The following is a 22082-nucleotide window of genomic DNA, read 5'->3' on the forward strand; positions in this document are numbered from 1 at the left end:
AACGCAGTGAGTGTAACGCAGAGGTTTACACACTGCCGCTCTGGCGCCTGCCGCCAAGGTCTTCGCCGGATGGGCCAGATCCGCTAGAGGGATTCAAGCGCCGCACTTCAAGCGGTACTGTTTCTCTACGTTCAACTCTTTTTCAACACTTGCCGTCATGCGGGAACCTACTCTTAAACATTTCATTCTGCAACAAAGGGTCCTGGAGCTATACCGCCAGGCTGTACGGGCCACACGATGTATATCGGGTTGTCTATAGCGAATGAGCTATTTCTGAAGCAGATTGGTAGCAATACCGGATCCCGCAGCTCGACGCGAAACAATCGTATGGATTCGGAGTGAGTTCGAGAGAAATAGACACTTGCATGATGTTGTAAGTGTACCCTGATTGCACAGTTCTCATTGCTGCTGACTTGAATGCAAATACACCTCAAAGACTGCGATCGAGGACAAGATAGCAGCAGGTAGACGTGAGCTCAAACAGATTCTCCCTGTTGTAGCGCTACCGTAGCGCCACCGACATCTGGAGCATGAAAACAAATCACACACGGTGTGTCTGCCTCGGTAGTTTGTTGGGCACAGCGAATGTGACATTAACGGTGATACTGTTCGACTGTGTAGTATTGTTACGTGTTTACGATAATATACTGTTAGTATCCTAGCATATCCTCCACATCAACATGAACACCGTCTTTTCGACATCCTACTGTCTAGTATCTACGACTCCGTCAACGGACATCTGCACGCAACTTCGCACGTCTCACAAGGTAAACGCGTTACTCGATCGCATTGTAACATGACACGGTCCGTGGATCGTTATCATGTTATCAGACGCCTTGGATTAGTATACGCGGATTGGAGTGGGCAGGACTTGAGCAGCTCCTTGTAAGCGGAGTACTCGACCGGACTTTCGTGCGTGAATATAGAGCTGTCAGAGATTGCCGACCGTGTTGCCTCTACGTATGTAGGCAGTTCGTCAACGGGATCCTCGTACTCTTTGTCAGCTGAGGACAGCGCCTCGGTGCAGTACAGGCTTGACACCTGGTTCTCCGGTCCAGCCTTCTCCTATTGTGGTAAGCTCTTCTACTGTTAAACCTTATATGTTACCTTCATATCACTCTATATTTCCTAGTCTCGCACTTCTTCCCCCCTCGAACTTTCCGCGGCTCGCGCCTCTCCCGCAGGAAATATGGAGATTCTCATGCGCAACATCGCGCCCTCGGCAAATCCCCCGCAACTGAAGATCAGTTTAGCTAACATTCTACATAGCCCTGATTATCCCCGCTACAGAGGGAGAGTAGCCAACTTCGAGGTATACATCTTTCGCAGCCGAGGTGGGAGGGGTCCACGGCTCGGTATCTTCACCGTACCCACACAAGAGATTGGACAACACTTCCTGCGAGAGTACGGGGGACAGACTCCGTCCAAGTCGCTCGTCATCGGAATTCGAATCCATTTTACGCAAAGTAACCGGCCCATGCGAGAGGACACCCTCGAAGTCATTCGGCGCCTTCCTTTCGTTGATCCAAGAGAACAGGTGGAACGAGAGGAGAGAGATAATCAGCTCGAGCAATTGACAGTTTCCGTCTCTACCATCCAATTCGGGTGGGTTTGCCGAGACGACATTTTCTCTGTTGAATATGAGAAACACTGCTCAAGAGGCAGCGTCGAATTTCGGCAAGACCGCAGGGAGTGGAGAATCAAAGTCTATGAGGCCGACATCGTCCGTATCGTTGCCATCCGTGCAGCGCAAGTTTATTGGATGGCTGCCAGTGTCGATCATCTCGATGGCCCTATCATATTCTTCTACCTCAACTACCCGCCATCCTTCGAAACCGAATCTATGCACCATGACCTGTCCACCTTGTTCGCAGGACTCATGTTACATGGCAATAACGCTGAACCTACTCGTCAACGATGGTCTGCGTTTGACGACGAGCATGCATGCATAGCCCCTTCAACATCTCTTGCCATTCGCGTCGTGTGCCAAAGTACCAACGACTTGGAGAATATGAGACGATGTTGTCGAATTGCCAACTCCAGGGTTGATGAATCATCGTACCCAATCGCCTATCGCAGCCTTTTCTCTCCTGAGCGGCGTTTGGAGTACCAGGCTTGGGTATCAGGGTTAGATTGGAACGTTGCGTTCCAGGTCGAAGCTCTCGCGCGAAGCCAATTTATTGATTTGCGCCAGACAATGGGACTGCGTCCTGAAATCGAGCAAATGGTGGCAGAACACGGTCCCAAGGTCACTAGCGCATTCCTTCGCAACTTCCTAGGACAAGCGAAGTCAATCTTCTGGTACGGAACCGAGTCTCAAGGCACGTCGGACAGCATCGACCAGCTTTTCATTCGCTCGAAACTTGAGTACCTGTCCAAGCCGACTAGATTCACTCCTCCCACGACCGACGACAATTTCGACTGCCTCCGCGTGATTGTCACACCAACATGTTTACACCTTGAAGGTCCTGACCCCGAACGCTCTAATCGAGTCTTTCGCCGTTACCCCGGTCAAGAGCAGAACTTCCTGCGAGTCACCTTTGTGGACGAGACTCGGCTGATGTATCGGTTCGATCGTGAAGTGGACGGTCGAGGATTCATCAACCGACGAGTCAGGCATATGCTGGTGCAAGGCCTCACCATTGCGGGTCGTCATTTCGAATTCCTCGCCTATTCTCAGTCCGCCTTGAAAGAACACGCCGTGTGGTTCGTCACTCCATTCCGCGATCCCGACGGTCGTGAAGTCCGTGCATCCACCATAATCGCTAGCCTAGGATCTTTTCGCCCCGCGTTCGAGCCTCAGCTCATATACTGCCCGGCTCGGTATGCAGCTCGAATTTCGCAGGCGTTCACCGCCACGGACTCGTCAATTTCGGTCGAGCTTGAAGAAGTCTTCTACGACCTCGACATCAAGGACAATACTGGCCAGTATTGTTTCACAGACGGGGTCGGTCGGATATCGTCAGCTCTCGCACGTGCAATATCGAGCGAACTTCGAGCGAAGAAACGTCGGGCACGTCGCGCCCGGACGTACACCCGTCTCTTCCAGATCCGTTTCATGGGATCAAAGGGTATGCTGAGTGTCGACTACCAGCTTTCAGACCGAAGCATATTCTTACGCCCATCAATGATCAAGTTCGATGCTCCCGACTCGCTCAATGTCGAGATCGCGCGGGCATTTGACAAGCCGGGAAAGTACTATCTGAACCGCCCCTTGATCATGCTCTTGGAAGGGCTTGGTGTACCTTACGAGGTATTCGAGGCCTTGCAAGATGACGCCGTCCAGGACGCAGAAGGGGCAGTTCATTCGTTGGAGAGCTCCGCGCGGCTGCTCGAGGCATATGGTCTCGGCGCATCGTTTCGACTGCCATCGACTATGGTCAATATGCATAGGCTTGGGCTTAGACCTCTTTCCGAGGACATCTTTTGGCAGCAAATGATGGACTTTGCTGTCAACCATGTCCTGAGAGAGCTCAAGCACCACGCTCGCATTCCCCTTCCCGATGGGTGGACCCTGGTCGGTGTGGCTGATGTCCATGGCTATCTAGAGGAGGGCGAGATTTTTGCCTGCGTCGACTCACCTGATCTACTCGAGCCGATTTACCTGGAAGGACCTACTGTGATCTCACGCTCGCCAACTATTCACCCGGGTGATGTCCAGCTTGTACACGCGATCGGAAGGCCTCCTCCCGGTTCACCCTTCGAGCACGAGTCTCTCAGGAATGGTGTTGTTTTCTCCATCAAAGGTGCATTCTACTCGGTACACTCGTACCAATCCTTGGCTGACTAATACATGGTGTACGGCGACAGGTGAACGGCCATTGCCATCCTGCCTCGGTGGTGGAGATCTCGATGGCGACGTCTACAACGTCACGACAATGCCATCTCTCCGTCCTGCAAGGACATATCAGTCAGGCAGCTATGAACCCGCAGTCAAAAAGACAGTAGACCACCCGAGCACGATGGAGGATGTCGCTGACTTCGTCGCTGAATATATCAGCAGTGATGTGAGTCATCATCATAGGTCACGCATGGATCTAGCTGACAGTCTTGTAGACATTGGGCATCATCGCCATTAATTGGCTCATCATTGCGGATCAGAGCTCAGAAGGTATCCTAGACCCGCATTGTCTCAGGCTGGCCCAGCTTCACAGTGATGCTGTTGACTACCCCAAGAGCGGGAACCCAGTACCGCTGGAAAGGATCCCGAGGCTGAAGTTCAAAGCCAAACCCGACTGGAATGCCCCTGAGACACTGACAAGAGCAACGCCTGATTTCTACGAGAGTACCAGGGCTATAGGTCGTCTGTATCGCAGAATCGAATTACCTGCACTGAGAACAGTTACTCGAGCGTCTAGATTCCAACGGCGCAACCTGGAAGATGGACACGAGCTTACCCTCGCGGACATCCTGGACGGCTTCCGTACGCCTGAGCCGCACCACGATAATGGCGTTCAGCTCACCGTGAAGCATCGCGTATCGGAATTCATCATACTCCCAGAGGAAGACAACGTTGACGAGGATGTCATATCCCGCCTATGGGAGCTCTTCGAGTATTATTCCTCCCGGCTTCGTACCATATGCGCGGATCACACGCTCTCCGACTCTCGTTCTGCCATGCTGACTGAAGAAGAAGCAGTCATAGGTACGATCGTGGCGAAGTGCTCTCAGCCACGGAAACGGAAGGACCTCATGTCCCAGCTGCGAGAGCAAACCGCGACGCTCGTTGCTAGCGTTCGTGATGAAATCGCTGGCGAGGATGACACCCCCTCTGAGAAGTCGCTTGAGAGGGCTTGGATCGCGTATAACATCGCACTGATGGAGGATGATTATTTCGGAGCGCGGAGTTTCGCATGGATTGCATTGGGCGAGATTTTCGACGCGATAAAGGATATCGAGGAGGAGGATCGCAGGCTACTGAGATAGTTTCTTTGAAGGGTGGAAATATTTCAACAAGAGAAGCAGGAGCATGCCCATTCGTTGGCTCTGGGATGCGCATGATACATTGTATCGGAATCGTGTAAAGTGTACTATACATACAAAGCGTCCAACTCACAAAGCAGCGAATATTCCTCCGTTCGAATTTTCACTTCTGGATCTGGTGTGGCAGTCAAGCAACGGAGATTCGCGCCACTGGGGCGCAAAGATACCACGTCTTTCATGCGGTGTTGCGGAGGACTTCAACATATATGAGCATACGATAATGCCGCTGACGAGTAGTACTCACTCAGAATTACCGAATCACCGCTATTACCGTGTATATATCAATACATTATGTCTGGGTTGGGTATGCGACAATCAGTACTCACCGTAAGAACATCTTACTAATAAAGCGATCCTTGTTCACGGGCTTTTTGTTCTTACCCTTCGGCATCTCTGTCCACATCTGCAGGACGTCAGAGGGGACCAGGTAGTGACTTGATAAGCAGCCTACCTCCTTGACGTTCTCGAGGACCTGTACCAACGGTGAGAGGGCTGATCGACGCGAATGACAAGGAAGACGCACCATATTGCTATGTCTGTCAAATGCCTTCACACGAGCAAGCAGTTTTTTGTTGTTTCGTAGAGAGATGAGGACTTGCGTGTGGTTCCTGACAGCTTGCTGAAGGACGGACAAGGGGCCTTGGCTGATTTCGAATTCCTCGAGAGCACGCAACTGAGCCTCGTCGAGCTCAGATTTGGGAACATGCACATATTGACTGTCAACAGTATTAAGCGAGGGAAGAGGGTAATTATTATGTGAGGCCGCACCTCATGATGGACGGATTGACTGCAGGCGGAGGTCGAGAGAGCGGAAAACGTGTTTGGCGCCGCGCCAAACACGGCATCGAAAAGTTTGGCTCTCGATCACTTTATGAGCGCTTCCAAGCGGTGTCCTCCTAGAAAGTCACCACAAAGTGTACTCATCCTCCGGGTGCCGCTGAAACTACAGTCGTCTCTCTGAATCCGTGTCACTCTCGAAATGGGTCGTTTGAAGCAAAAGGGAAAAGCGGGTGCTGCAAAGGCATATATGACCCGCTCGACCGCCGTCAAGAAGTTGCAATGTTCTCTGGCGGATTTCCGACGATTGTGTATCCTCAAAGGTATGTGAACAAGTATGTACCCAGAAGTGGTTCTCAGAGCGCTACCAGGTATTTTCCCTCGCGAGCCTCGGAGTCGCAAGCGTGCAAACAAGGGATCTTCGGCACCCACATCCTTTTACTACGCCAAGGACATTGCATATCTCGCCCATGAGCCGGTTCTCAAGAAGCTGCGAGAACATAAGGCATTTGCAAAGAAGCTTTCCCGTGCACTAGGGAGAGGAGAATGGAGCAGCGCGAAAAGTCTGGAGGAGAACAAGCCCGTTTACCGTCTTGATCACATTATCAAAGAACGGTAAGTCACAAATTTGTGCTTTTTGAACACGCACTTACATTGTGTGTGGGTATAGATATCCGACATTTGTTGATGCAGTCCGAGACATAGACGATGCTTTATGCATGATCTTCTTGTTCGCCTCGTTACCCTCGACCGCCAAGGTCGCACCCTCACTCGTCGAAAACTGCACCCGTCTGGCTTCTGAATGGCAGTTATACGTCATGCATACTCACGCCCTACGGAAAATCTTCCTATCTATCAAAGGCGTCTACTATCAAGCTGAAGTCATGGACCAGACAGTGACATGGCTGGTACCGTACCAGTTCACGCAGAACGTACGTACATACCTATTTCCGGAGTGCCTCAATCTCACACCAGTTTTCTAGATTCCTGCGGACGTTGATGTCCGTGTCATGTTGACCTTCTTGGAGCTTTACCAGACCCTTCTCGGATTCGTGTTCTTCAAGCTCTACACAGACGCAGGTCTTGTCTACCCTCCCCCTCAAGATGTGGAGAAGGATGAGGCTGGAGCAGGTGTCGGCGCATTCCATCTTCAAGGGGCGACGACATCGGCATCATCCTCTGCACCAAAAATCAAAGAAGTAGAGATCAATGGCAAAAAGGTGTCCACCAAGGACGTCCGACAAACCATCAAGAGCATTTCCACTTCTGCGCCCGCGGATGCGGACGTGGACATGCCTGCCGACGACTCGGCACCAATGGACGAGGACGAGGACTTCGTACCCCATCCATCTACATCAAATCCCGACGACGCCCCTGCCCTCCCGACGCTAAAAACCCTGGCTGCTCTCCCCCAGTCTGGCTCCTCAAGACTCTTCGCACCCTACACCTTCTGGCTATCCCGCGAAACCTCGCGACCCATTTTCGAGTTCATTGTGCGCTCGTTTGGTGGCCGATTAGGCTGGCCGGCGTCCTCCGGGAGTGGCTCACCGTTCGATGAGTCGGACGAGTCGATTACGCACGTCATCATTGACCGACCGCTCATCGACCGCGCGAACATGTCCGAGGAGGAGAAGGAGCGGCGACGGAAGCGCAAGTACATCCAGCCGCAGTGGGTTGTCGACTGCATAAATGCTGGGAAAGCTCTGCTTGAGGAGCCGTACCTGCAAGGCAAGACTCTGCCGCCGCATCTCAGTCCGTTCGGCGAGCATGCTGGAGCTTACGACCCGACCATCGGCCTTACGAACGAGGACGCTGTCATGGAGGATGAGGACGAAGAAGAGGTCGTGGAAGACGAGGACGGCGGCCACCAGGAGGTCGATGGCGAGAGCGACGAAGAGGCTTTGCGACCAGAGGAGGCTGCCCTGAAGGCGGCAGCCACTGCGGAAGACGAGGCTGCCTTGCGCGCCGCAGAGCTCGAGGCAGAAGCGGCCGGCGTGGACTACGGGACGTTCGCGAAAGAAGCAAAAAAAGCCAAGAAGGCGAAGCAGAACAAGGCGCAGGGCAAGGCCGATGGCGACGCCGAGCAGGAGATGAACAAGATGATGATGAGCAACAAGCAGCGGAAGCTATACGAGCGGATGAAGTACAGCGAGCGAAAACGCACAGCAGAGGTATGTGGCCTGGTTCGCTTTGAGGAGCGGACTGGTACTTATGTATGTGCTTTAGCGGCAAAATCTGGAGCAGAAGAAAATAGCTATCGAGAAGGAGAAGAAGAGGCGTGTCAAAAGTTGATAGCATTAGTCGTCTTAGTTCCTTCATCGGTTTGGTTTAGCAATCTGGCGCTTTGTACTCCTCTTTATTCCAATACATCTAGCTGCACATCGGCTACATCCAAAATCAATATCGGTATTGAATTGAAGTCGCACAATAATCAAGGCGCGAACAATATAGCTAAATGTACAGTGTCCTCCATAAACAATCCGTTCCAGCGACCTTCATTCAGGAAATTCTCTCCACATTGATACATTGTATCTATCCGAGGAAGTTATAAGCTGACAAACGTTGACATGAGATCCGCCTTACAAACAGACCACGCGAGGTGTTAGATGTCGCCTGCTTCCCAGCTGTCCAGCAGTTCGAGCATCTTGGAACGGAGATCGCGCATTGAAAACCCCTTGAGGGCCTCGTGACCCGACTCACGAAGAGCATGGACAGCGCCCCAGACCCAGTTCTGACAGTTCCAGTCAGGGTTGTACCTCTCGACAGGAACTTCAGAGAAGAGCCGTGTCAATTCAGGGAGGTAGGTCTGGGGGATGCTACAGATCTTGAGATTGCCGCGCCAGTTCGCATCCTGTAGAAGAACGTTGACGGGCGCGTCGTACATGAAGGAGTCTATATTGCCAGCAGCGTTGTAGACATTCCCCACGGGTTTGCCGTCGATACTGGCGGTCTTGACGGTGATGGCCCAGTGGAGGGGCATTAAGCCGCCCTGATAATCTCGTCCGCGCCAACTCTGGGTAATGTTGAGTTCATAGGATGCATCCTCGGACGAGCCATCGGGGGCGTCGTCGAATGCAGCCATAGATGGGATCTCGGTCTCAGCCATCTAGGACGGCTGTGGCCTGAGCACGAGGTGGCTAGAACCAGAAACGAAGACGTACCTCGGTGTAGATCTTTGACGTAAAAATGAAGTATGCAGGGTCGTGTGGGCTGTTCTAGACGCTGTGAGGACACGTTCTGCGAGTGGCGTGAAGCAGGAGACACACCTCTACCGAGAACCGGGAGCAGTTACAGCGATGTGGAGGAGTGTGGAAGAGTCGATGCAAGAGCGTGGGGCATTTCTACCGCGGCCAGAAAGGTGGAATAAAAGGCGTTGGCCACCGCCTTTTGCCACGGGAGAGTTCCTTGCCACAACAGGCAGCAAGTGAGGTACAGAGCAGCCACCCATTGGATCTCTCTTTCGCGCAATCGTGTCCAATCAGATCCATCAAAGATCCGACCAAGATCTCCCGCGAACAACACTGTCACTTGTGTCACGAGGTCACAGGGGCGCATGCTGGGGCGTGACGAGCGCCCACTTGCCTATTCGGGTCATGACGCCCCCCCGTTCGCAAGTACTGACCGCGAACAACTCCCACCGAGTCCCCCGCCAGGCTGGATCCCTGCAACTTCTCTCCCTTCCCCCCTCTTCCCTTCTCATCTCCCAGCGCACCGCTGGTGCGGTATGGTTGGCAAATTCGGCCTTGGTGGAAAGTCCTCACCGTCCAGGCATCCTCGGTCCCCCAACAACAACGGCGCTCCTCCACCATACCAGGAGAACGGACTCGCGCACGAGAACCAGCTGTTCGCGGCCGAGACGACCACGACAACCACCCATGTTGTGACGACTACAACTCATACCACGACCACTCACTTCTTCTCTCTTCCTCTCTGGATCCGCCGCGGCCCTCCCGCACTCTCTACCGCAGCACCGAAGCCATCGCGAATATCCACCGACGAGCTAGGTGTCGTCAGACGTCCCTCCTCTTCGCCTAATGCGTCAGTGAGGGACAAGGAATTGCCACCGACGCCGTCCTCAGACGAGCTGAAAGCCCGCATATCAGCTAACGCTGCCACGGGATCAGCTTGGCGGCATGACAGTGGGATTGAAGAGGTGGGAAACCACCATGATGCTGACATAGGTCGTGCCTCGGTTTCTTCTTCCTTTCCTGCGCTATTGCGAAGCTCACCCTCGCTGGGTGAGTCCTCGTCGCACTCCACCGTCGCGCTTGCTCGCGCTGCACTGGGGCTCGGTCTCCCTCATGTAATGCCCGGCTCTGTCTCTGCCTCTTCATCTACCTCCGAAGTGAACACCCTCACCCTCGTTCCCCCTTCTGTTTCGCCTCCTACAGAACCACGTTCTTCGCAGCCCACCATGCGACGTGTGAAGAGCTATTACAAAGACCCAGACGCGTCCGGTGACGAAAATATCTCCTCCTCAGTTGTTAGAGAACGCAGGCGAACGAGAGGCCTCTCCCTTGGACCATTGCAAGCTGCGACCAGTGATAAGGGGAAAGAAAAGCAGCGAGATCCGGAGCCGGGGGTCCCTGCGTCTGCACCTGCGCCGAAGGCGTTGTCTCGCAAGGGTTCCTTCTGGAGGAGAAGAGTAGACTCACATGCACCTGTGCCAGTCTCTCGTCTTACTGTCGAACCTGCTCCACATCCCTCTCTTCCCTCGTTGCAGCCTATCTCGCCGTTCTATGTGGAGACATCTGTCCCGACTCCTATCCCTAGTGCTCCAGGACCTTCTGTCCAGCAAAGTGCTGACTTGCGCCGGAGACACTCTGAACGGAGTCGTTCGTCTTCACGTCTCAAACCCGAGTACTTTGAAGCTATGCCGCCTCCTGAAGTGCCGGCAATGCCTCCTGCAACTCCCCGTCCATCTCGCTTCCATCGGCAGAGACGACCAAAGACAGCTGATTCTGCGACGAGCCCTCGCGCAGGGTCGTTCTTCATGGATGTTCCTCGTGTTGTCACGTCTTCACCTCCTCCCATTGAACACCCCTTACCGCAGCACGATCACAATGAACCTCACCCGCCCACGCTCCCTCCTAGTCCAACGTCTTCGCGACCACCTCCCGCGCCTCGTCCCCGTTCGCAGACAAACCCGCCTCTCCTTCATCGTCTTTCTATGAACCTTTTCGGAACTTCTCCCACATCATCCAGTTCACATGTTGTCCCGAGCCCCCTATACGACACAATCACCGGGAATGATCAACTCTCTGCCTCCCCGTCATCAAGTCACGAGTCATCGAGACGCTCATTAAACAAACGATCCATCGAGATTCCAAAACCTCGAGCAGATGAGGAGTCGCCAGAGGTATATCTCGAGAGGTTGACAGAGGCTGTCAGTAAGGCCGAAGTCGCGACAGTCCTGGCCTCAAAGTGAGTCAAACACTGCTGGTGGGTGCTCAACTCTAATGGTGCCTATAGCGCCGATCCTTTCCACGCACGGGCTCTGCGAGCATACGTTGATCGCTTTGACTTTTGGGGAGATCCATTGGACGTTTCCTTGCGCAAATTGCTCATGGATGTTGGTCTTCCGCGTGAGACGCAGCAGATCGACCGTGTCATCGAAGCATTTGCAGCTAGATATGTGCAATGCAATCCCAACCTCTTCACCTCTGACGGTGAGTTCCAGCGTTTAAACGATGAGTAATTTCAATATCGATAGCATGGCCTAGATCACCCGTATATCTTGGCGTTCAGTCTCATAATGCTGCATACGGATGCGTTCAATAAGTCTAACAAACGGAAGATGACGAAGCCTGACTACGTAAAGAATACGCGCCTCCCCGGCGTCGCTCCGGAGGTGTTGGATGTGAGATACGATGCAAAGTATCCACTGATTCGTAGCTCATACACCATATCCGCAGTGCTTCTATGATAACATAGTCTTCGCGCCATTCATCTTTATTGAAGATCCTGTTGACGTGAACGGACAACGTGGCTTGGTGCCTGACGCGATCGCCACCCGGCGGATGTCCACATTCAACGCACCTACTACTCCTGGCGGGTCAACCACGTTACTGGGCAAAAGCAACAAGATCGATCCGTATTACCTCATCGCCCGTGTAGGTGTTACGCATTACCCTGGTGACCAACCATTGATACGATTCGGCCCGCGCAGAACCTCTTGGACGACCTGCGGGTGACGGTGAGTTCCTTCGTACCACCGGAGAGTCCCTACTTGTATCAGGGTACTGGTGGTGCTTGGGATGAGGAGGAGCTTCTGTGCGCGTTCACCATGGCAGGGGCCGTTGACATCGCATTGGAAAACCGATATCCAAATGCCCCCTGGTTTGCGCTTGGCGCGGCCGGAGGGGCGGGCCCCTTGTTTCAAGGCTCAATGGGTGCGATGCCTCCGACAATGCAATCCGGGCAGTTTCACTCGATCAAGGTCACAAAGGTCGGCTTGCTGCTACGTAAGGACGACACTGTTGAGGGCGGCCGCCGGGTGCTGAACCGCAAGTGGCGGGAGTGTTGCGTGCTTCTGACTGGCTCGCAGCTACTTTTCTTCCGTGACCCGACGTGGACGGCCGCGATACAGGCGCATATCGCACCGTCCGGCAACCGAATGCTCTCCCGTGCGGCGCTTCCGCAGCCCGACGAGTATGTATCCGTTAAAGACGCAGTTGCTGTCTTTGACAAATCCTACATCAAAGTGCGTGATCATCTCCCAGTACCTGGCGAGTAGTTAACACATTGGCCCGACAGCATCGTCATACGTTGCGCTTGGTGATGTCAGACGGACGTCACTTCCTGCTGCAGGCCCCCGATGAGAAAGAGATGAACGAATGGATCTCCCGCATCAATTATGCGAGCGCGTTCAAGACAGCCGGTGTTCGGATGCGGGCCCAAGGTATGAGCTACCGTGACATCGAGCTCACCGGCATCGCCGCTGCCGATTCGCATCTGCGAGAGATACGGCATCGGGCTACAACGAGCATTTCTCCGCGAGTGAGGACGTGGTACGGCGGATCGCCGGAGGACCTACAGATGTCCTCCACAGACCTATCGATCTCTCCTAACGGGCTGTTGGCCCCGCCGGCGCGACAGCCTTCGATGTCGTCCACGGCAGACTCGACCGCGTATCAAGTCGAGAGCTCCGCGAAGCTATTCAAGGCTACGTTTGACGAGGTCAAGACTGAGCTCGCCCAAAGTCGATGGTCATCTGAGAAGTCGGATGGCCAGCGTAACGGGCGCCCTCGCACGCTCAGTCTGGAGTCTGCTCCCCAATCGCCTCCGGGTTCGCCGATGTCACCTCTGTCCGACTCGAGCGAGTCATCCCGGTGGTCCTCGCGGTCAGAGATCATCCGCCGCAAGCTGCGTGATCTAGACGCACGTATCACGCTCGCGCAGACACAGCTGGACTCCGACATGCGTCTGGTGCGGAACCTGGCGGTGCTAACGCCGTTCCAGCGTGCAACGCGGGACCGCGTGCAGGTTGCGGTGCAGGGCGCGGCCAAACGCGTGATGCAGATGCGGCTTGACCTCGAAAAGCTTGTGTGCTACCGCGATGTGCTCTCGGACGACCTGCGCGCAGAAGGACGTGATTGGGCGCGGACGAAGAAGATCGCGATGCGCGCTGCGACGGACAAACTCCAAAGCCAGATCGTCGTGCCGCGCGTGTCGGACGCACCGCCATCGCTGACGCTGGACGGTATCGACCAGCCGCTGTCGTCCTCCCCGCTGAGCATATCGCGGACGAGCACGTCGTTGAGCTCTCAGGAGCGCGACCAGTCGCTCGCCGAGGATTCCTTCCATTCAGCCGTGTCGAGCATCGACTGGCACGACCTGAGCCCAAGCTCGGCGGCGTTCCTCGACTCGCGGGGTATCCACGAGACGCACACGTTCGAGTCGCCCGGGACATCGCCCCTGGACACAGCCGCTCGGCGCGAGTTCCCGTTTCCGGATGCGTCGGGGCGGGCACAGGCGAGCCCGATGGTGGCGCAGCCGTCCACGGAGAGCGAGGCGTCGACGTCGGTGGTCCACGGGATGCACGAAAAGTTCTACACCGCGCCCGAGCCGCAGGAGGAGCAGGCGGAGGAGTGGAACAAGACACGCGCGGCGAAGCGGGTGTCGCTCGTGCGGCTGCCGCCGGACTTGCGGATCTCGGTGCTGTTCGGGAAGCACGGGCGCGCGGCGAGCGAGAGCATCTCGGAGGACACGGCGACGGGGGCGCCTGCGTCGCCCACGCGGGGTGGCGCGGGTCTGAGCCCGTACACGCGGACGAGGGAGACGCTTACGATGCTGGACATGTGAGGGCGGGATGGACGGTGAGCAGTAGATGTGTGGATGGACCCTTGTCGATATTTGCACTCCTTCGTGTCGTCGCATATTTACATTGCATTACAGCATACATAGATAGAGTATTAGCACGTTTATTGATAGCAGCGTTGAGTTATGGAATATGTATTGTTAGCGCGCTATATATAGGGAGACGCGCAGACGTCTGCCACAGTACCGTACTTAATACCGTTGCGGCGACCAGGCAGCTTTATGGCATGATATTATTATTCTGGTCACCGTCGTGCACGCGCGACACACCTCGTCTGTTACCGCGCTAGTGTGCTGCATAAGAGATGGAGATGTCATTTCGCAGCCCTCAGATATAAAGTGACGGGGTTTCTTTCTTACGAGATGGCCCGGGACTATACCCCGTGTCAACATGACACAAGTATGAGGTACCTCGTAGTGAAGGACGGGCTATGGACACCTCAAACATAGGTGTACGCGCGATCACGCTGCGAAAGGTCAAATTATTGTGCGACACCAGTACTGTACATAGAGCCGGTGTAGTCTCGGAGGCACCTTCCGTTTACGGTATCGTCGTTTCTAGTTATGGATTTCGATGACGAATTTGTCGATCTATGTATAACTTGTGATGGCTTCGATGCTTCTCTTCGCTCACCTCACACGTCATATGGACGTGTGGGTGCTGTAGTTGGGATATATCCGCGGGCTGGTCGGCGGCTCATTTGTTCGTCTTATCCCTGTTCCGCCATGATCCCTGCAACTCTACATACTGCAGATGATAGAAGCAGTGCGCAGCTGTTGACATCTCTTGTCCCATGATCTGACGTTATCGGCCCTGCCAATGTACAGAAAGCGCTCGCTGTCAAGCCTGGAGCCGTGTGTCGAGTGAGGCATGGCGCAACAGACACGATTGGCGGTCTGGCTCGCACACGGTGATGGCGGCGCAGGACCGCCAGGCGCACAGCGGCCGCAGTAGTTGGGCGAGGCCGACGTTGGGATGAGGGACAGATGCAGGCCCCAAAGGGGGCAAGGCACCGGCCGAAGCGTGATGGTTGCTAGGGGGCACTGATGGGATCAAGGTGGAGTGTGGATCGCGGACGATCTCAAGGACGGCGGGGTCGCCTTGGAGCGAGCCGTTGTGGCAGCCCTGTGGTGCTGTAGTTTGCCTTTGTGCGCTGACACTCACAGTCCAGTGCCAGAGGCGACAGCCCTCTCACACGTCGCGCCTCTTCCGCTGTCATCATCCACTCTGTCAGTCGCCCCATACGCGTATGGTCGACACCCGCCAGCCGGCCGCACACCGCAAGTCGCCCTCCTTCCTCTCCTCCTTCCGCCTCTTCAGGTCTGGCCCCTCTCCGCCCCGCTCCCCCACCGCGTTCTTTGCGCGCGGTCATGCCGCTGGCACACTAGGCAACCCCCCATCTCCCCTCAGCACCACCTCGCCCCCGCTCTCCCCCACCTCCCTGTTTTCCCATCAGGACTCCTCGCTCCTTGCGTCATCCCCTCTGTCCGCCAATTTCTCCGATCCTGGCACATCCCCGCCCTCTGTTCCCCCAAAGACATACTTCCCTACTCACCGCATGAAGCTCGCTCGGAAGGTCAGAAAATTCAGTCGCATCGCCGCCGCCGATGACCACCCTCAAGGCCGTCGCATCGGCGACATGCTCGAGGACCCCTACTCCCTCATGACCATGCCGCCTGCGGTAGTGTCCTCGCCCTCATCTTCGCCTTCCAGGTCGACCTTCACAGAATCACATCTGCAGCTGCCCTCCAGCAGCCTCAAGCGCGCTGCTACCATGCGCAGCAGTACAGATGTCCCTGCGCAGGGCGCGCAAGGCATCCAACGCGCTCGGTCTTTAGCTGCGCTGCAGCCTAAACTCACCGTATCCCATTCACCATCCCCCCGCAGATCGCCTGTATCGCCGATTATCTTTGCACGCCCCAATGGTAGTCACAGCTCGCTCTCGGAGACCAGCAGCGCACTCTACTCCGAATCACGCGTCCCCTCGCGCTCCCCGTCTCTGCTGCGCTCTGAGATCAAGGAGGTCGACGACGAATCCCCGTTTTCCGAAGCTCCCACCGCAGACGCCGTCAGCGGGAGCGGCGCGCACTCATCTGGTGCCCAAGGCGACGACGTGTATTTACAGCATGCCATGGGAAGCAATTCCACGACCTCGCTAGCCGAGCGCGCATCAGGATCCCAAACGTCGGGGCAACGCGGCAGCAGCAGGAGTAGCAGTGGAGCTCCACGCGTCCGTCTACGCCCCGCGTCGCCCCCGCCTGCAGCAAGCTCATCCCGTGCCCCATCACCATCACCGACACCGCATTTACTGCCACGGTCGCCATCGTTGTCACGTCTCGCCACCGCGCCGCCCTCACGCTCCCCCTCTCCCACTCCGTCATCCTATCCCAGCGCAATACCGACGCATCTGCGCGACGCGGAGCGCTCGCGCATAGACCTGCCTCTGCGTACGGCCTCCCTCCGCCGTGTCATGCGCCCGCGTACACCCACGAAGCGGCGGCTGAGTCTTGATCTGCGCTCGTTCTCGCCTGAGCCTGTAAAGGGTGCAAAGCTGAAGAAGGGCAAGTCCGCGCTGGTGTCTTCGTCGAAGAAGTCTGCGGAAGAGGAGCGCAAGAGAAGTACGGATGAGATGGAAGACGCACTGGACGACGAGACCCTTAGGGTCGCCGGGTCGCTCAGTGACAAGGAGCGTGCGCTGTACTTGAAGAGGACGAGGAAGATCCTCCAGGTGCGCTTATACTCATGCCTGCGCCACTTATATGTAGGTCGCTGATTGCGCGGCTGATTTACAGCTCTTTGGCGACAAGCCCCCGAAGGAGTTCTTCCAGGTGACGCAGGCGACGCGCCCAGGAGACGATACGCTCGACGCCATCGACACGATCTCGATACTCACAACCGTCTCCGAGAACAGGCGCGATTCACGCGCGACGTTCACCTCGCTCACGTCAAGCACAATTTCGCTGACGGTGCATCGGCGCGTGCGCGATTCCGTGCAGTCGATATCGGAGCCTTCATCACCACTCGCGTTCACGGGGAGCGAGTTGCCGGAAGACAAGAAGCAGTCACAAGAGCAGGAGAAGCGCAAATCGCAGTCTTCGGCGCAAGACGCGATAGAAGAGCACGCGACGGAGGCGTCGTCACACACAGAGCCTGAATCAAGCGGCGCTGCCCGCAAGTCGGAGTCCAGCCTCGAGGAGGGCGACCTCCCTCCGCTGCCCCTGTCGCCCATGCAGCCCATCCACCAGCCCCGGCCCAAGCCGAGCATCCAGTCCATCTCCGCCGCGTCCACGACCTCCCACACGCGCACCCTCTCCTTCCACTCGCAGGCCCCGCTCAACCCGCACGGCCACGCACACGAGCCAGAGCCGCCCCTGCCCGCGCCCCCGCGCACCCCGCCGCCGTTCACGAACACCATCGCGCGGCCAGACGCGCCCGCCGCGCCCGGGCCCGCGCGCGCGCAGAGCCCCGCGCCCCCGGAGGAGTTCCGCGCGCGCCGCCGCCGCGCGGCGAAGCTCTCGCGCTTCTTCGGCGTCGCGCCGCACGACCTCGCCGGCGCGCTCGCGCCCGCCCCGCAGTCACCCACGCTCTCGAGCTATAAACGCAGCACGTCGATGCCGCGCCCGCACACCTCCCAGGGACACGCGCGCGCGCCGTCGACGACGGTCGAGGTGCAAACCGAGGTCCCGCGCGCGTTCCGTATTGGGCGGCCGGAGAAGAAGGCCGTGCAGGAGGAAGACATGGCCGACATATTGAATCAGCTTCGACGCATGCGATAGCCTCAGTGGTCAAAGGACGCCTGGGTCTATAGCCTCACGAAGTCTAATTTATCACTCAATCCCCAACAGTAGCCGCTGCGCGGTATTTCATCTAGGCTTTACATCATTTTGCCAGGGTATCTGAGGTCTTCTACGAATCTTTGGGCTAACATTTACCCTATTATTTCTTTGGTTACCAAGGCAGACAAATTCCCATGCTGCTCGTCGTATTTCCTATCATACATTCCTATCACTATTTATTAGTGCATACCCTATTCCATGCTACCAATCGCAAAGGAAACGATCCTTTCGCGCCAGTCACTCGTTTGTTGTTTCCCGCCGTCATCAATCACTACAAGTCGAGTACTAGTCTACGCAGTCAATGACAGCATATCGAATAAGCTCCGATACAGAGTTCTTCGGGAAGAGTGTAGCGGAGCTGGAGCCATGGTTGGAGTCGCACACTCACTTCTCGATGATGGGATTTATTATACCCAAGGGAGTCCTGAGGCGTATTGTACATGCGCTGATCCAAGTCTTATGACATCTAGGCGTTCAGAAATCCATATCCTCAAGCACTTGCTGGGAGTCCTGCTTGGCCTCTGCGGAGTTCCTGGGGTTCGAGATCGCAGCCTGACGTGCTGTGTGTGAGTAGTCGGAGATTGAAGAGGAGCAGCTCTACCTTGTGGCCACGCTCAACTTGTCCGGCGTGAGCCTCTGCGCTGTCGACTTCGCCGCGGGCTTCCATGTCGTTGAAGCGGTCTTGAGCGCGCTGCTTAGCCTCCTCCGAGTTGTTCGGGTTGGAGATAGCGCCTTCTATGGAAAAGGTCAGTCACAAGTGGGACACCTTCAGAGTGTACGAGACGAACTAAGACCACGAGCGACCTAGGCGAAACGAAACACCAGCAATCAGTTAGGCAATAGCGGAAGCGAGTAGACATACGTTTCCAGGGTTGGCCATTGTGCAAGATGGGAAGGAGGTTATGAGAGTGACTGTGCGATGTGGTGGTACGGGGAAGAGTTTGTGGAGGCCTCATCTCATGAGTCGCAAGGTTTATATACCCCCCGGAGGAGGCTGTCAAGGAGGCAAGACATCGAGCAGCGTCATCGACGTCGTTCACTTCACCTTCCAAACCGGGAATGACACCGCGCGCAGGGAGGACGTGTGGCGTCAGAGGCGTCGTTCTCAAGCTCAAGTAATATATGCGCCTTGTCGCAGAGCTTTCCGTGGCCTTTGTGGTAATTATTTTCTCGTTATTGATCCGATGTATAGGCAGAGGAAAAGCGACAGGCACTTGATTCTTTTTCACAGGTCTGCGACAAGCCGCCACTTACCACTTATCCATGCCTTGATTGATCAACGCCTCGAACTTCCCAATTGCCACGACAGTATTGCATGCCAAAATGCCAAAATTGCCTTGTTGTGAGCGCAGGCCGCACAAAAATCTCTCTGCGGACGGGCTATCGTTGCTGCCATTACTGCGCGCCACCAACATGGGATGGGGTACAAGTCTTCGCGCTTGGAACAGGATGATACTCCACCCGTGCGTATTTGTATAGCTGCGCAGACCACATATCCCGATTGACTCGTCGCCACACTTGTTCCGAAAAGGTCATGACGCAATTTTATTGTCGTCTGAGTAGCAGTCGATTGTGTGGCCCAGTGTCCCGTCATACTTGAATAGTGGATGCCGGGCATGGAGTTTCCCAGCATCTGTGCTGAGGTGAGAACGTGGCGCGTGTTTTTCAGTCTTCGTTGCTAACGTTCCAGCCGCAGACTGCGCCGGAGCCCGTAATACAGAGGATCAAAATGCAAAGCGGTAAAACCAACCGCGAGGCGTTATTACTAGAATTGAAAGCTCAAGATGCTGACCCGTTAAACTCTCCTCTCCTCAACGTCAGCACCATAGCACGAGGCGAGCTGCGCGAACAAGATACTGAGCTACTAGAGGCACTCCCCCTTATCTGGGAGAGGTCGGACCGCCTAGATACACTCGAGATCGACGTTGGCAATGCCACTGCTCTCGCCGTGGACTATCTGGTGCATCTGAGACAACTCCCCGTCTGGACCCTCCGAAACCTGCGAATTGTTGGGCCACGAAATGGCCCAGATCGAAGGCCAGCCTTGGGAATTCTAGACGACGGAGCGCAAGTACTTCGAGCCGCTCGCTTTCTAGGATGCGGTCTTCCACTCTCCACGGCCGTGAAATACAACACATTGGAACGGCTCTTGATCACCCACACAATGATCACCTTGTCGGCTTTTGTGCCCCGCGGCTTCGGCCACCTAACATATCTCCTGCTAGCGGGACGCATCGTACCCGAAACGCCCAAAGTCCAGAGACTCACCTTTCCTGCCCTTCAGGAATTGGTCCTTCATCTCGCGAAGAACACGGCTGATGTGCTCGGAGCAATCGACGCTCCCGAACCGTCGCGGCTCCAGATCGTAGACATGAATGTCTTCGACGCGAACGATCTGCAGTGTTTCGTGAAGGCGCTCACTTCCTCGCAGAAGAAATCACGCAAGGTGTATGCACTCTGGCTCGATATACGATACGACAAGAACGTTGCCGGGAGATCGAATTCTGATTCCTCCGAGTGGCAAGCGCAACCTGATGAATTCCGAAAGTTCTTAACTTTCCTTCCTGAGTTGCAAAAGCTAGTGATCTGCGGACCAAATGCAGACGATTGCGCGCCATACTTTGCGCCGCGCAACGAGTACTCCAACAGCTCTGGTAGCATCGTGTCCAAATTGCGAAGTCTGACGTTTCTTCACTCCTCCAAAGCATCGATGAAGACACGAACGCGCTTGAGCGGCTTGTGAGCGGTCGAGGGATATTCAAATCATCAGACATGAAGGTGTATGTCCCACACAGCGACTATTTCACCGGTCTGAATTGGGCGAAGGGGCTTATCTGCCTCACGCGTCCAGACCAACAGAAGCGGTGGAAGCCCGAGAGGTGGAGCTGGGTATGTTCACGGGAGGATTTAGATTGGACTTCCGAGTCAGAATAAGAGTCTTCCGATGTCGAATGTTGGCGTCCTCTGAGAGCAGTCACGTCTTCGTTAGAATGATGGCAGTATATTGTGATCTGCCTGAAGGTGCCCAAATAGCGTGCTATATGCCCCATTGGGCAGCAAATGAAGAACGTCCGGGCAGATAAGTCACACAGTTCCAAGCCAAAAGTACGTCAACTATGAGCGCAACACAAATCCCACAAGGGCCATAGTCGCTCTCGCGTAGTTACGGCAGAAGGTAAGGAGACGGCACAGAGTAACAGCTGGCATCAGCACGGGGGTGACCCATATGGATCCACATGTGCCACAACTACGCCCGAGCACGTGCAAAACCTACTGACGCTGTGCTGACATCAGACAGAATCAGACAGAATCAGCATCGCGAAGGTGGCAAGCTTCGAGGCGCTTTCCACAATGATGATGCTGCGCTCAGAATCACCCGGTCTGGGGCAAGGTGGGGCAAACGACTGACGCAACGAATACCCACTCGAGCGCCCACAAGGTGTATATAAGTTGCTCGCCAAAGGACAGCCTACTCATCTCATACTTCCACGCTTACTCTCACGCACTCGATTTATCACCGTTCACAAACTCATAATGGCTAACCCAGGAAACGTGAGTAGATCGTATCTGACTTGTGCAAGGATACGCGGTGCTGACTCGTTTTTGCCAGGTTGCTCGTGGTCTGAGTTAGTAGCTCGAATGCGGCTAATTCGTCCACTCGCATACTAATATATCATTCCACAGAGGCCGCCATCTCCAACCCCAACAACTCAGAGGAGGCGAAGGAGCGCGCATCCGAGAGACTGCAGGAATTGCAGGACGCCGGACATCTCGACTCGCGTGAGGCGCACGACGCGAACGTCGCCATTGGCCACAAGGTACGGATTCTGCTTCGCGTTGATACGGGGAGGTCGCTCACGCTGTGTTGAACAGGCCGCCATCTCCAACCCGAACATCTCCGAGGAGGCCAAGGAGCACTCTGCTCAGGTCCTCGAAGACATGGATCAGGAGTGAATGCCCAGCGGCGCCTTGACACGGTCGAACTCCTTGGGGACATGAGCGCAGAAGCTGTAGCATAAATTGTACTAGTATCGTACCTTGATCGTCGGTTTGTAATATAACGGTCTGTTGCTAGTTCGACCATGATTATGAGCTGAGTGTTGAGCGCATTCTAATGATGCAGCGCCGTTTGCAGTCTGGCTCACTCATAGCAGACACTATAGCGA

The 22082-nt window shown here is 55.4% G+C and overlaps 9 protein-coding genes across 9 annotated transcripts; 5 read left to right on the forward strand and 4 right to left on the reverse strand.

Annotated features, from left to right (window-relative positions):
* Positions 1-157: 157 nt before the first annotated feature.
* POSPLADRAFT_1165089 (hypothetical protein) lies at positions 158-705 on the forward strand (the record flags this gene model as incomplete). Its single annotated transcript, XM_024487866.1, has 4 exons — positions 158-239; positions 291-373; positions 437-550; positions 622-705. 3 exons carry the CDS (start codon positions 158-160, stop codon positions 509-511), a joined length of 240 nt encoding a protein of 79 aa, XP_024344447.1. The 3' UTR covers positions 512-550; positions 622-705.
* A 484-nt stretch (positions 706-1189) lies between these two features.
* POSPLADRAFT_1127339 (hypothetical protein) lies at positions 1190-4926 on the forward strand (the record flags this gene model as incomplete). The annotated part of the gene is given in 7 exon segments (XM_024483613.1): positions 1190-1312; positions 1342-1366; positions 1380-2313; positions 2389-3746; positions 3811-4007; positions 4057-4423; positions 4502-4926. 7 exon segments carry the CDS (start codon positions 1190-1192, stop codon positions 4924-4926), a joined length of 3429 nt encoding a protein of 1142 aa, XP_024344448.1.
* A 32-nt stretch (positions 4927-4958) lies between these two features.
* Positions 4959-5771, reverse strand: POSPLADRAFT_1038110 (hypothetical protein). Its single transcript, XM_024477334.1, has 6 exons — positions 5752-5771; positions 5507-5699; positions 5435-5455; positions 5310-5386; positions 5228-5247; positions 4959-5178 (listed from the first exon to the last, which is right to left on the reverse strand). Exons 1-6 carry the CDS (start codon positions 5754-5756, stop codon positions 5159-5161), a joined length of 336 nt encoding a protein of 111 aa, XP_024344449.1. The 5' UTR covers positions 5757-5771; the 3' UTR covers positions 4959-5158.
* A 191-nt stretch (positions 5772-5962) lies between these two features.
* Positions 5963-8052, forward strand: POSPLADRAFT_1042853 (hypothetical protein; the record flags this gene model as incomplete). Its single annotated transcript, XM_024478175.1, has 5 exons — positions 5963-6083; positions 6132-6375; positions 6431-6692; positions 6744-7931; positions 7987-8052. The coding sequence occupies 5 exons, from the start codon at positions 5963-5965 to the stop codon at positions 8050-8052; spliced, it is 1881 nt and encodes a 626-aa protein (XP_024344450.1).
* A 310-nt stretch (positions 8053-8362) lies between these two features.
* Positions 8363-9172, reverse strand: POSPLADRAFT_1068578 (hypothetical protein; the record flags this gene model as incomplete). Its single annotated transcript, XM_024482306.1, has 3 exons — positions 9027-9172; positions 8922-8970; positions 8363-8866 (listed from the first exon to the last, which is right to left on the reverse strand). The coding sequence occupies exon 3, from the start codon at positions 8864-8866 to the stop codon at positions 8363-8365; it is 504 nt and encodes a 167-aa protein (XP_024344451.1). The 5' UTR covers positions 8922-8970; positions 9027-9172.
* Positions 9173-12046: 2874 nt separating this feature from the next.
* On the forward strand, positions 12047-14271 carry POSPLADRAFT_1176562 (hypothetical protein; the record flags this gene model as incomplete). Its single annotated transcript, XM_024488428.1, has 3 exons — positions 12047-12463; positions 12517-13305; positions 13828-14271. 3 exons carry the CDS (start codon positions 12047-12049, stop codon positions 14062-14064), a joined length of 1443 nt encoding a protein of 480 aa, XP_024344452.1. The 3' UTR covers positions 14065-14271.
* A 1462-nt stretch (positions 14272-15733) lies between these two features.
* POSPLADRAFT_1129363 (hypothetical protein) lies at positions 15734-16404 on the reverse strand (the record flags this gene model as incomplete). The annotated part of the gene is made up of 4 exons (XM_024483833.1): positions 15734-15799; positions 15941-15988; positions 16014-16015; positions 16170-16404. The coding sequence occupies 4 exons, from the start codon at positions 16402-16404 to the stop codon at positions 15734-15736; spliced, it is 351 nt and encodes a 116-aa protein (XP_024344453.1).
* A 1986-nt stretch (positions 16405-18390) lies between these two features.
* On the reverse strand, positions 18391-18796 carry POSPLADRAFT_1051786 (hypothetical protein; the record flags this gene model as incomplete). The annotated part of the gene is made up of 4 exons (XM_024480204.1): positions 18391-18468; positions 18518-18651; positions 18705-18720; positions 18779-18796. 4 exons carry the CDS (start codon positions 18794-18796, stop codon positions 18391-18393), a joined length of 246 nt encoding a protein of 81 aa, XP_024344454.1.
* A 538-nt stretch (positions 18797-19334) lies between these two features.
* Positions 19335-21870, forward strand: POSPLADRAFT_1030624 (hypothetical protein; the record flags this gene model as incomplete). The annotated part of the gene is made up of 10 exons (XM_024476739.1): positions 19335-19379; positions 19521-19559; positions 19586-20655; positions 20712-20805; positions 20950-21021; positions 21211-21307; positions 21464-21468; positions 21527-21542; positions 21601-21734; positions 21790-21870. 10 exons carry the CDS (start codon positions 19335-19337, stop codon positions 21868-21870), a joined length of 1653 nt encoding a protein of 550 aa, XP_024344455.1.
* Positions 21871-22082: the final 212 nt, after the last annotated feature.

Source organism: Postia placenta, assembly GCF_002117355.1.
Source record: "Postia placenta MAD-698-R-SB12 unplaced genomic scaffold POSPLAscaffold_1, whole genome shotgun sequence".
NCBI classification, from domain to species: Eukaryota; Fungi; Basidiomycota; class Agaricomycetes; order Polyporales; family Adustoporiaceae; genus Rhodonia; species Rhodonia placenta.

What these genes read in the sequence shown, in the direction of transcription:
- POSPLADRAFT_1038110 (XM_024477334.1), bottom strand. An exon ending in TTGACAGACATAGCAATATG is followed by an intron (nt 5,456 to 5,506) that starts GTGCGTCTTCCT and finishes CCGTTGGTACAG; the next exon opens with GTCCTCGAGAACGTCAAGGA. An exon ending in ATTAGTAAGATGTTCTTACG is followed by an intron (nt 5,248 to 5,309) that starts GTGAGTACTGAT and finishes ACACGGTAATAG; the next exon opens with CGGTGATTCGGTAATTCTGA.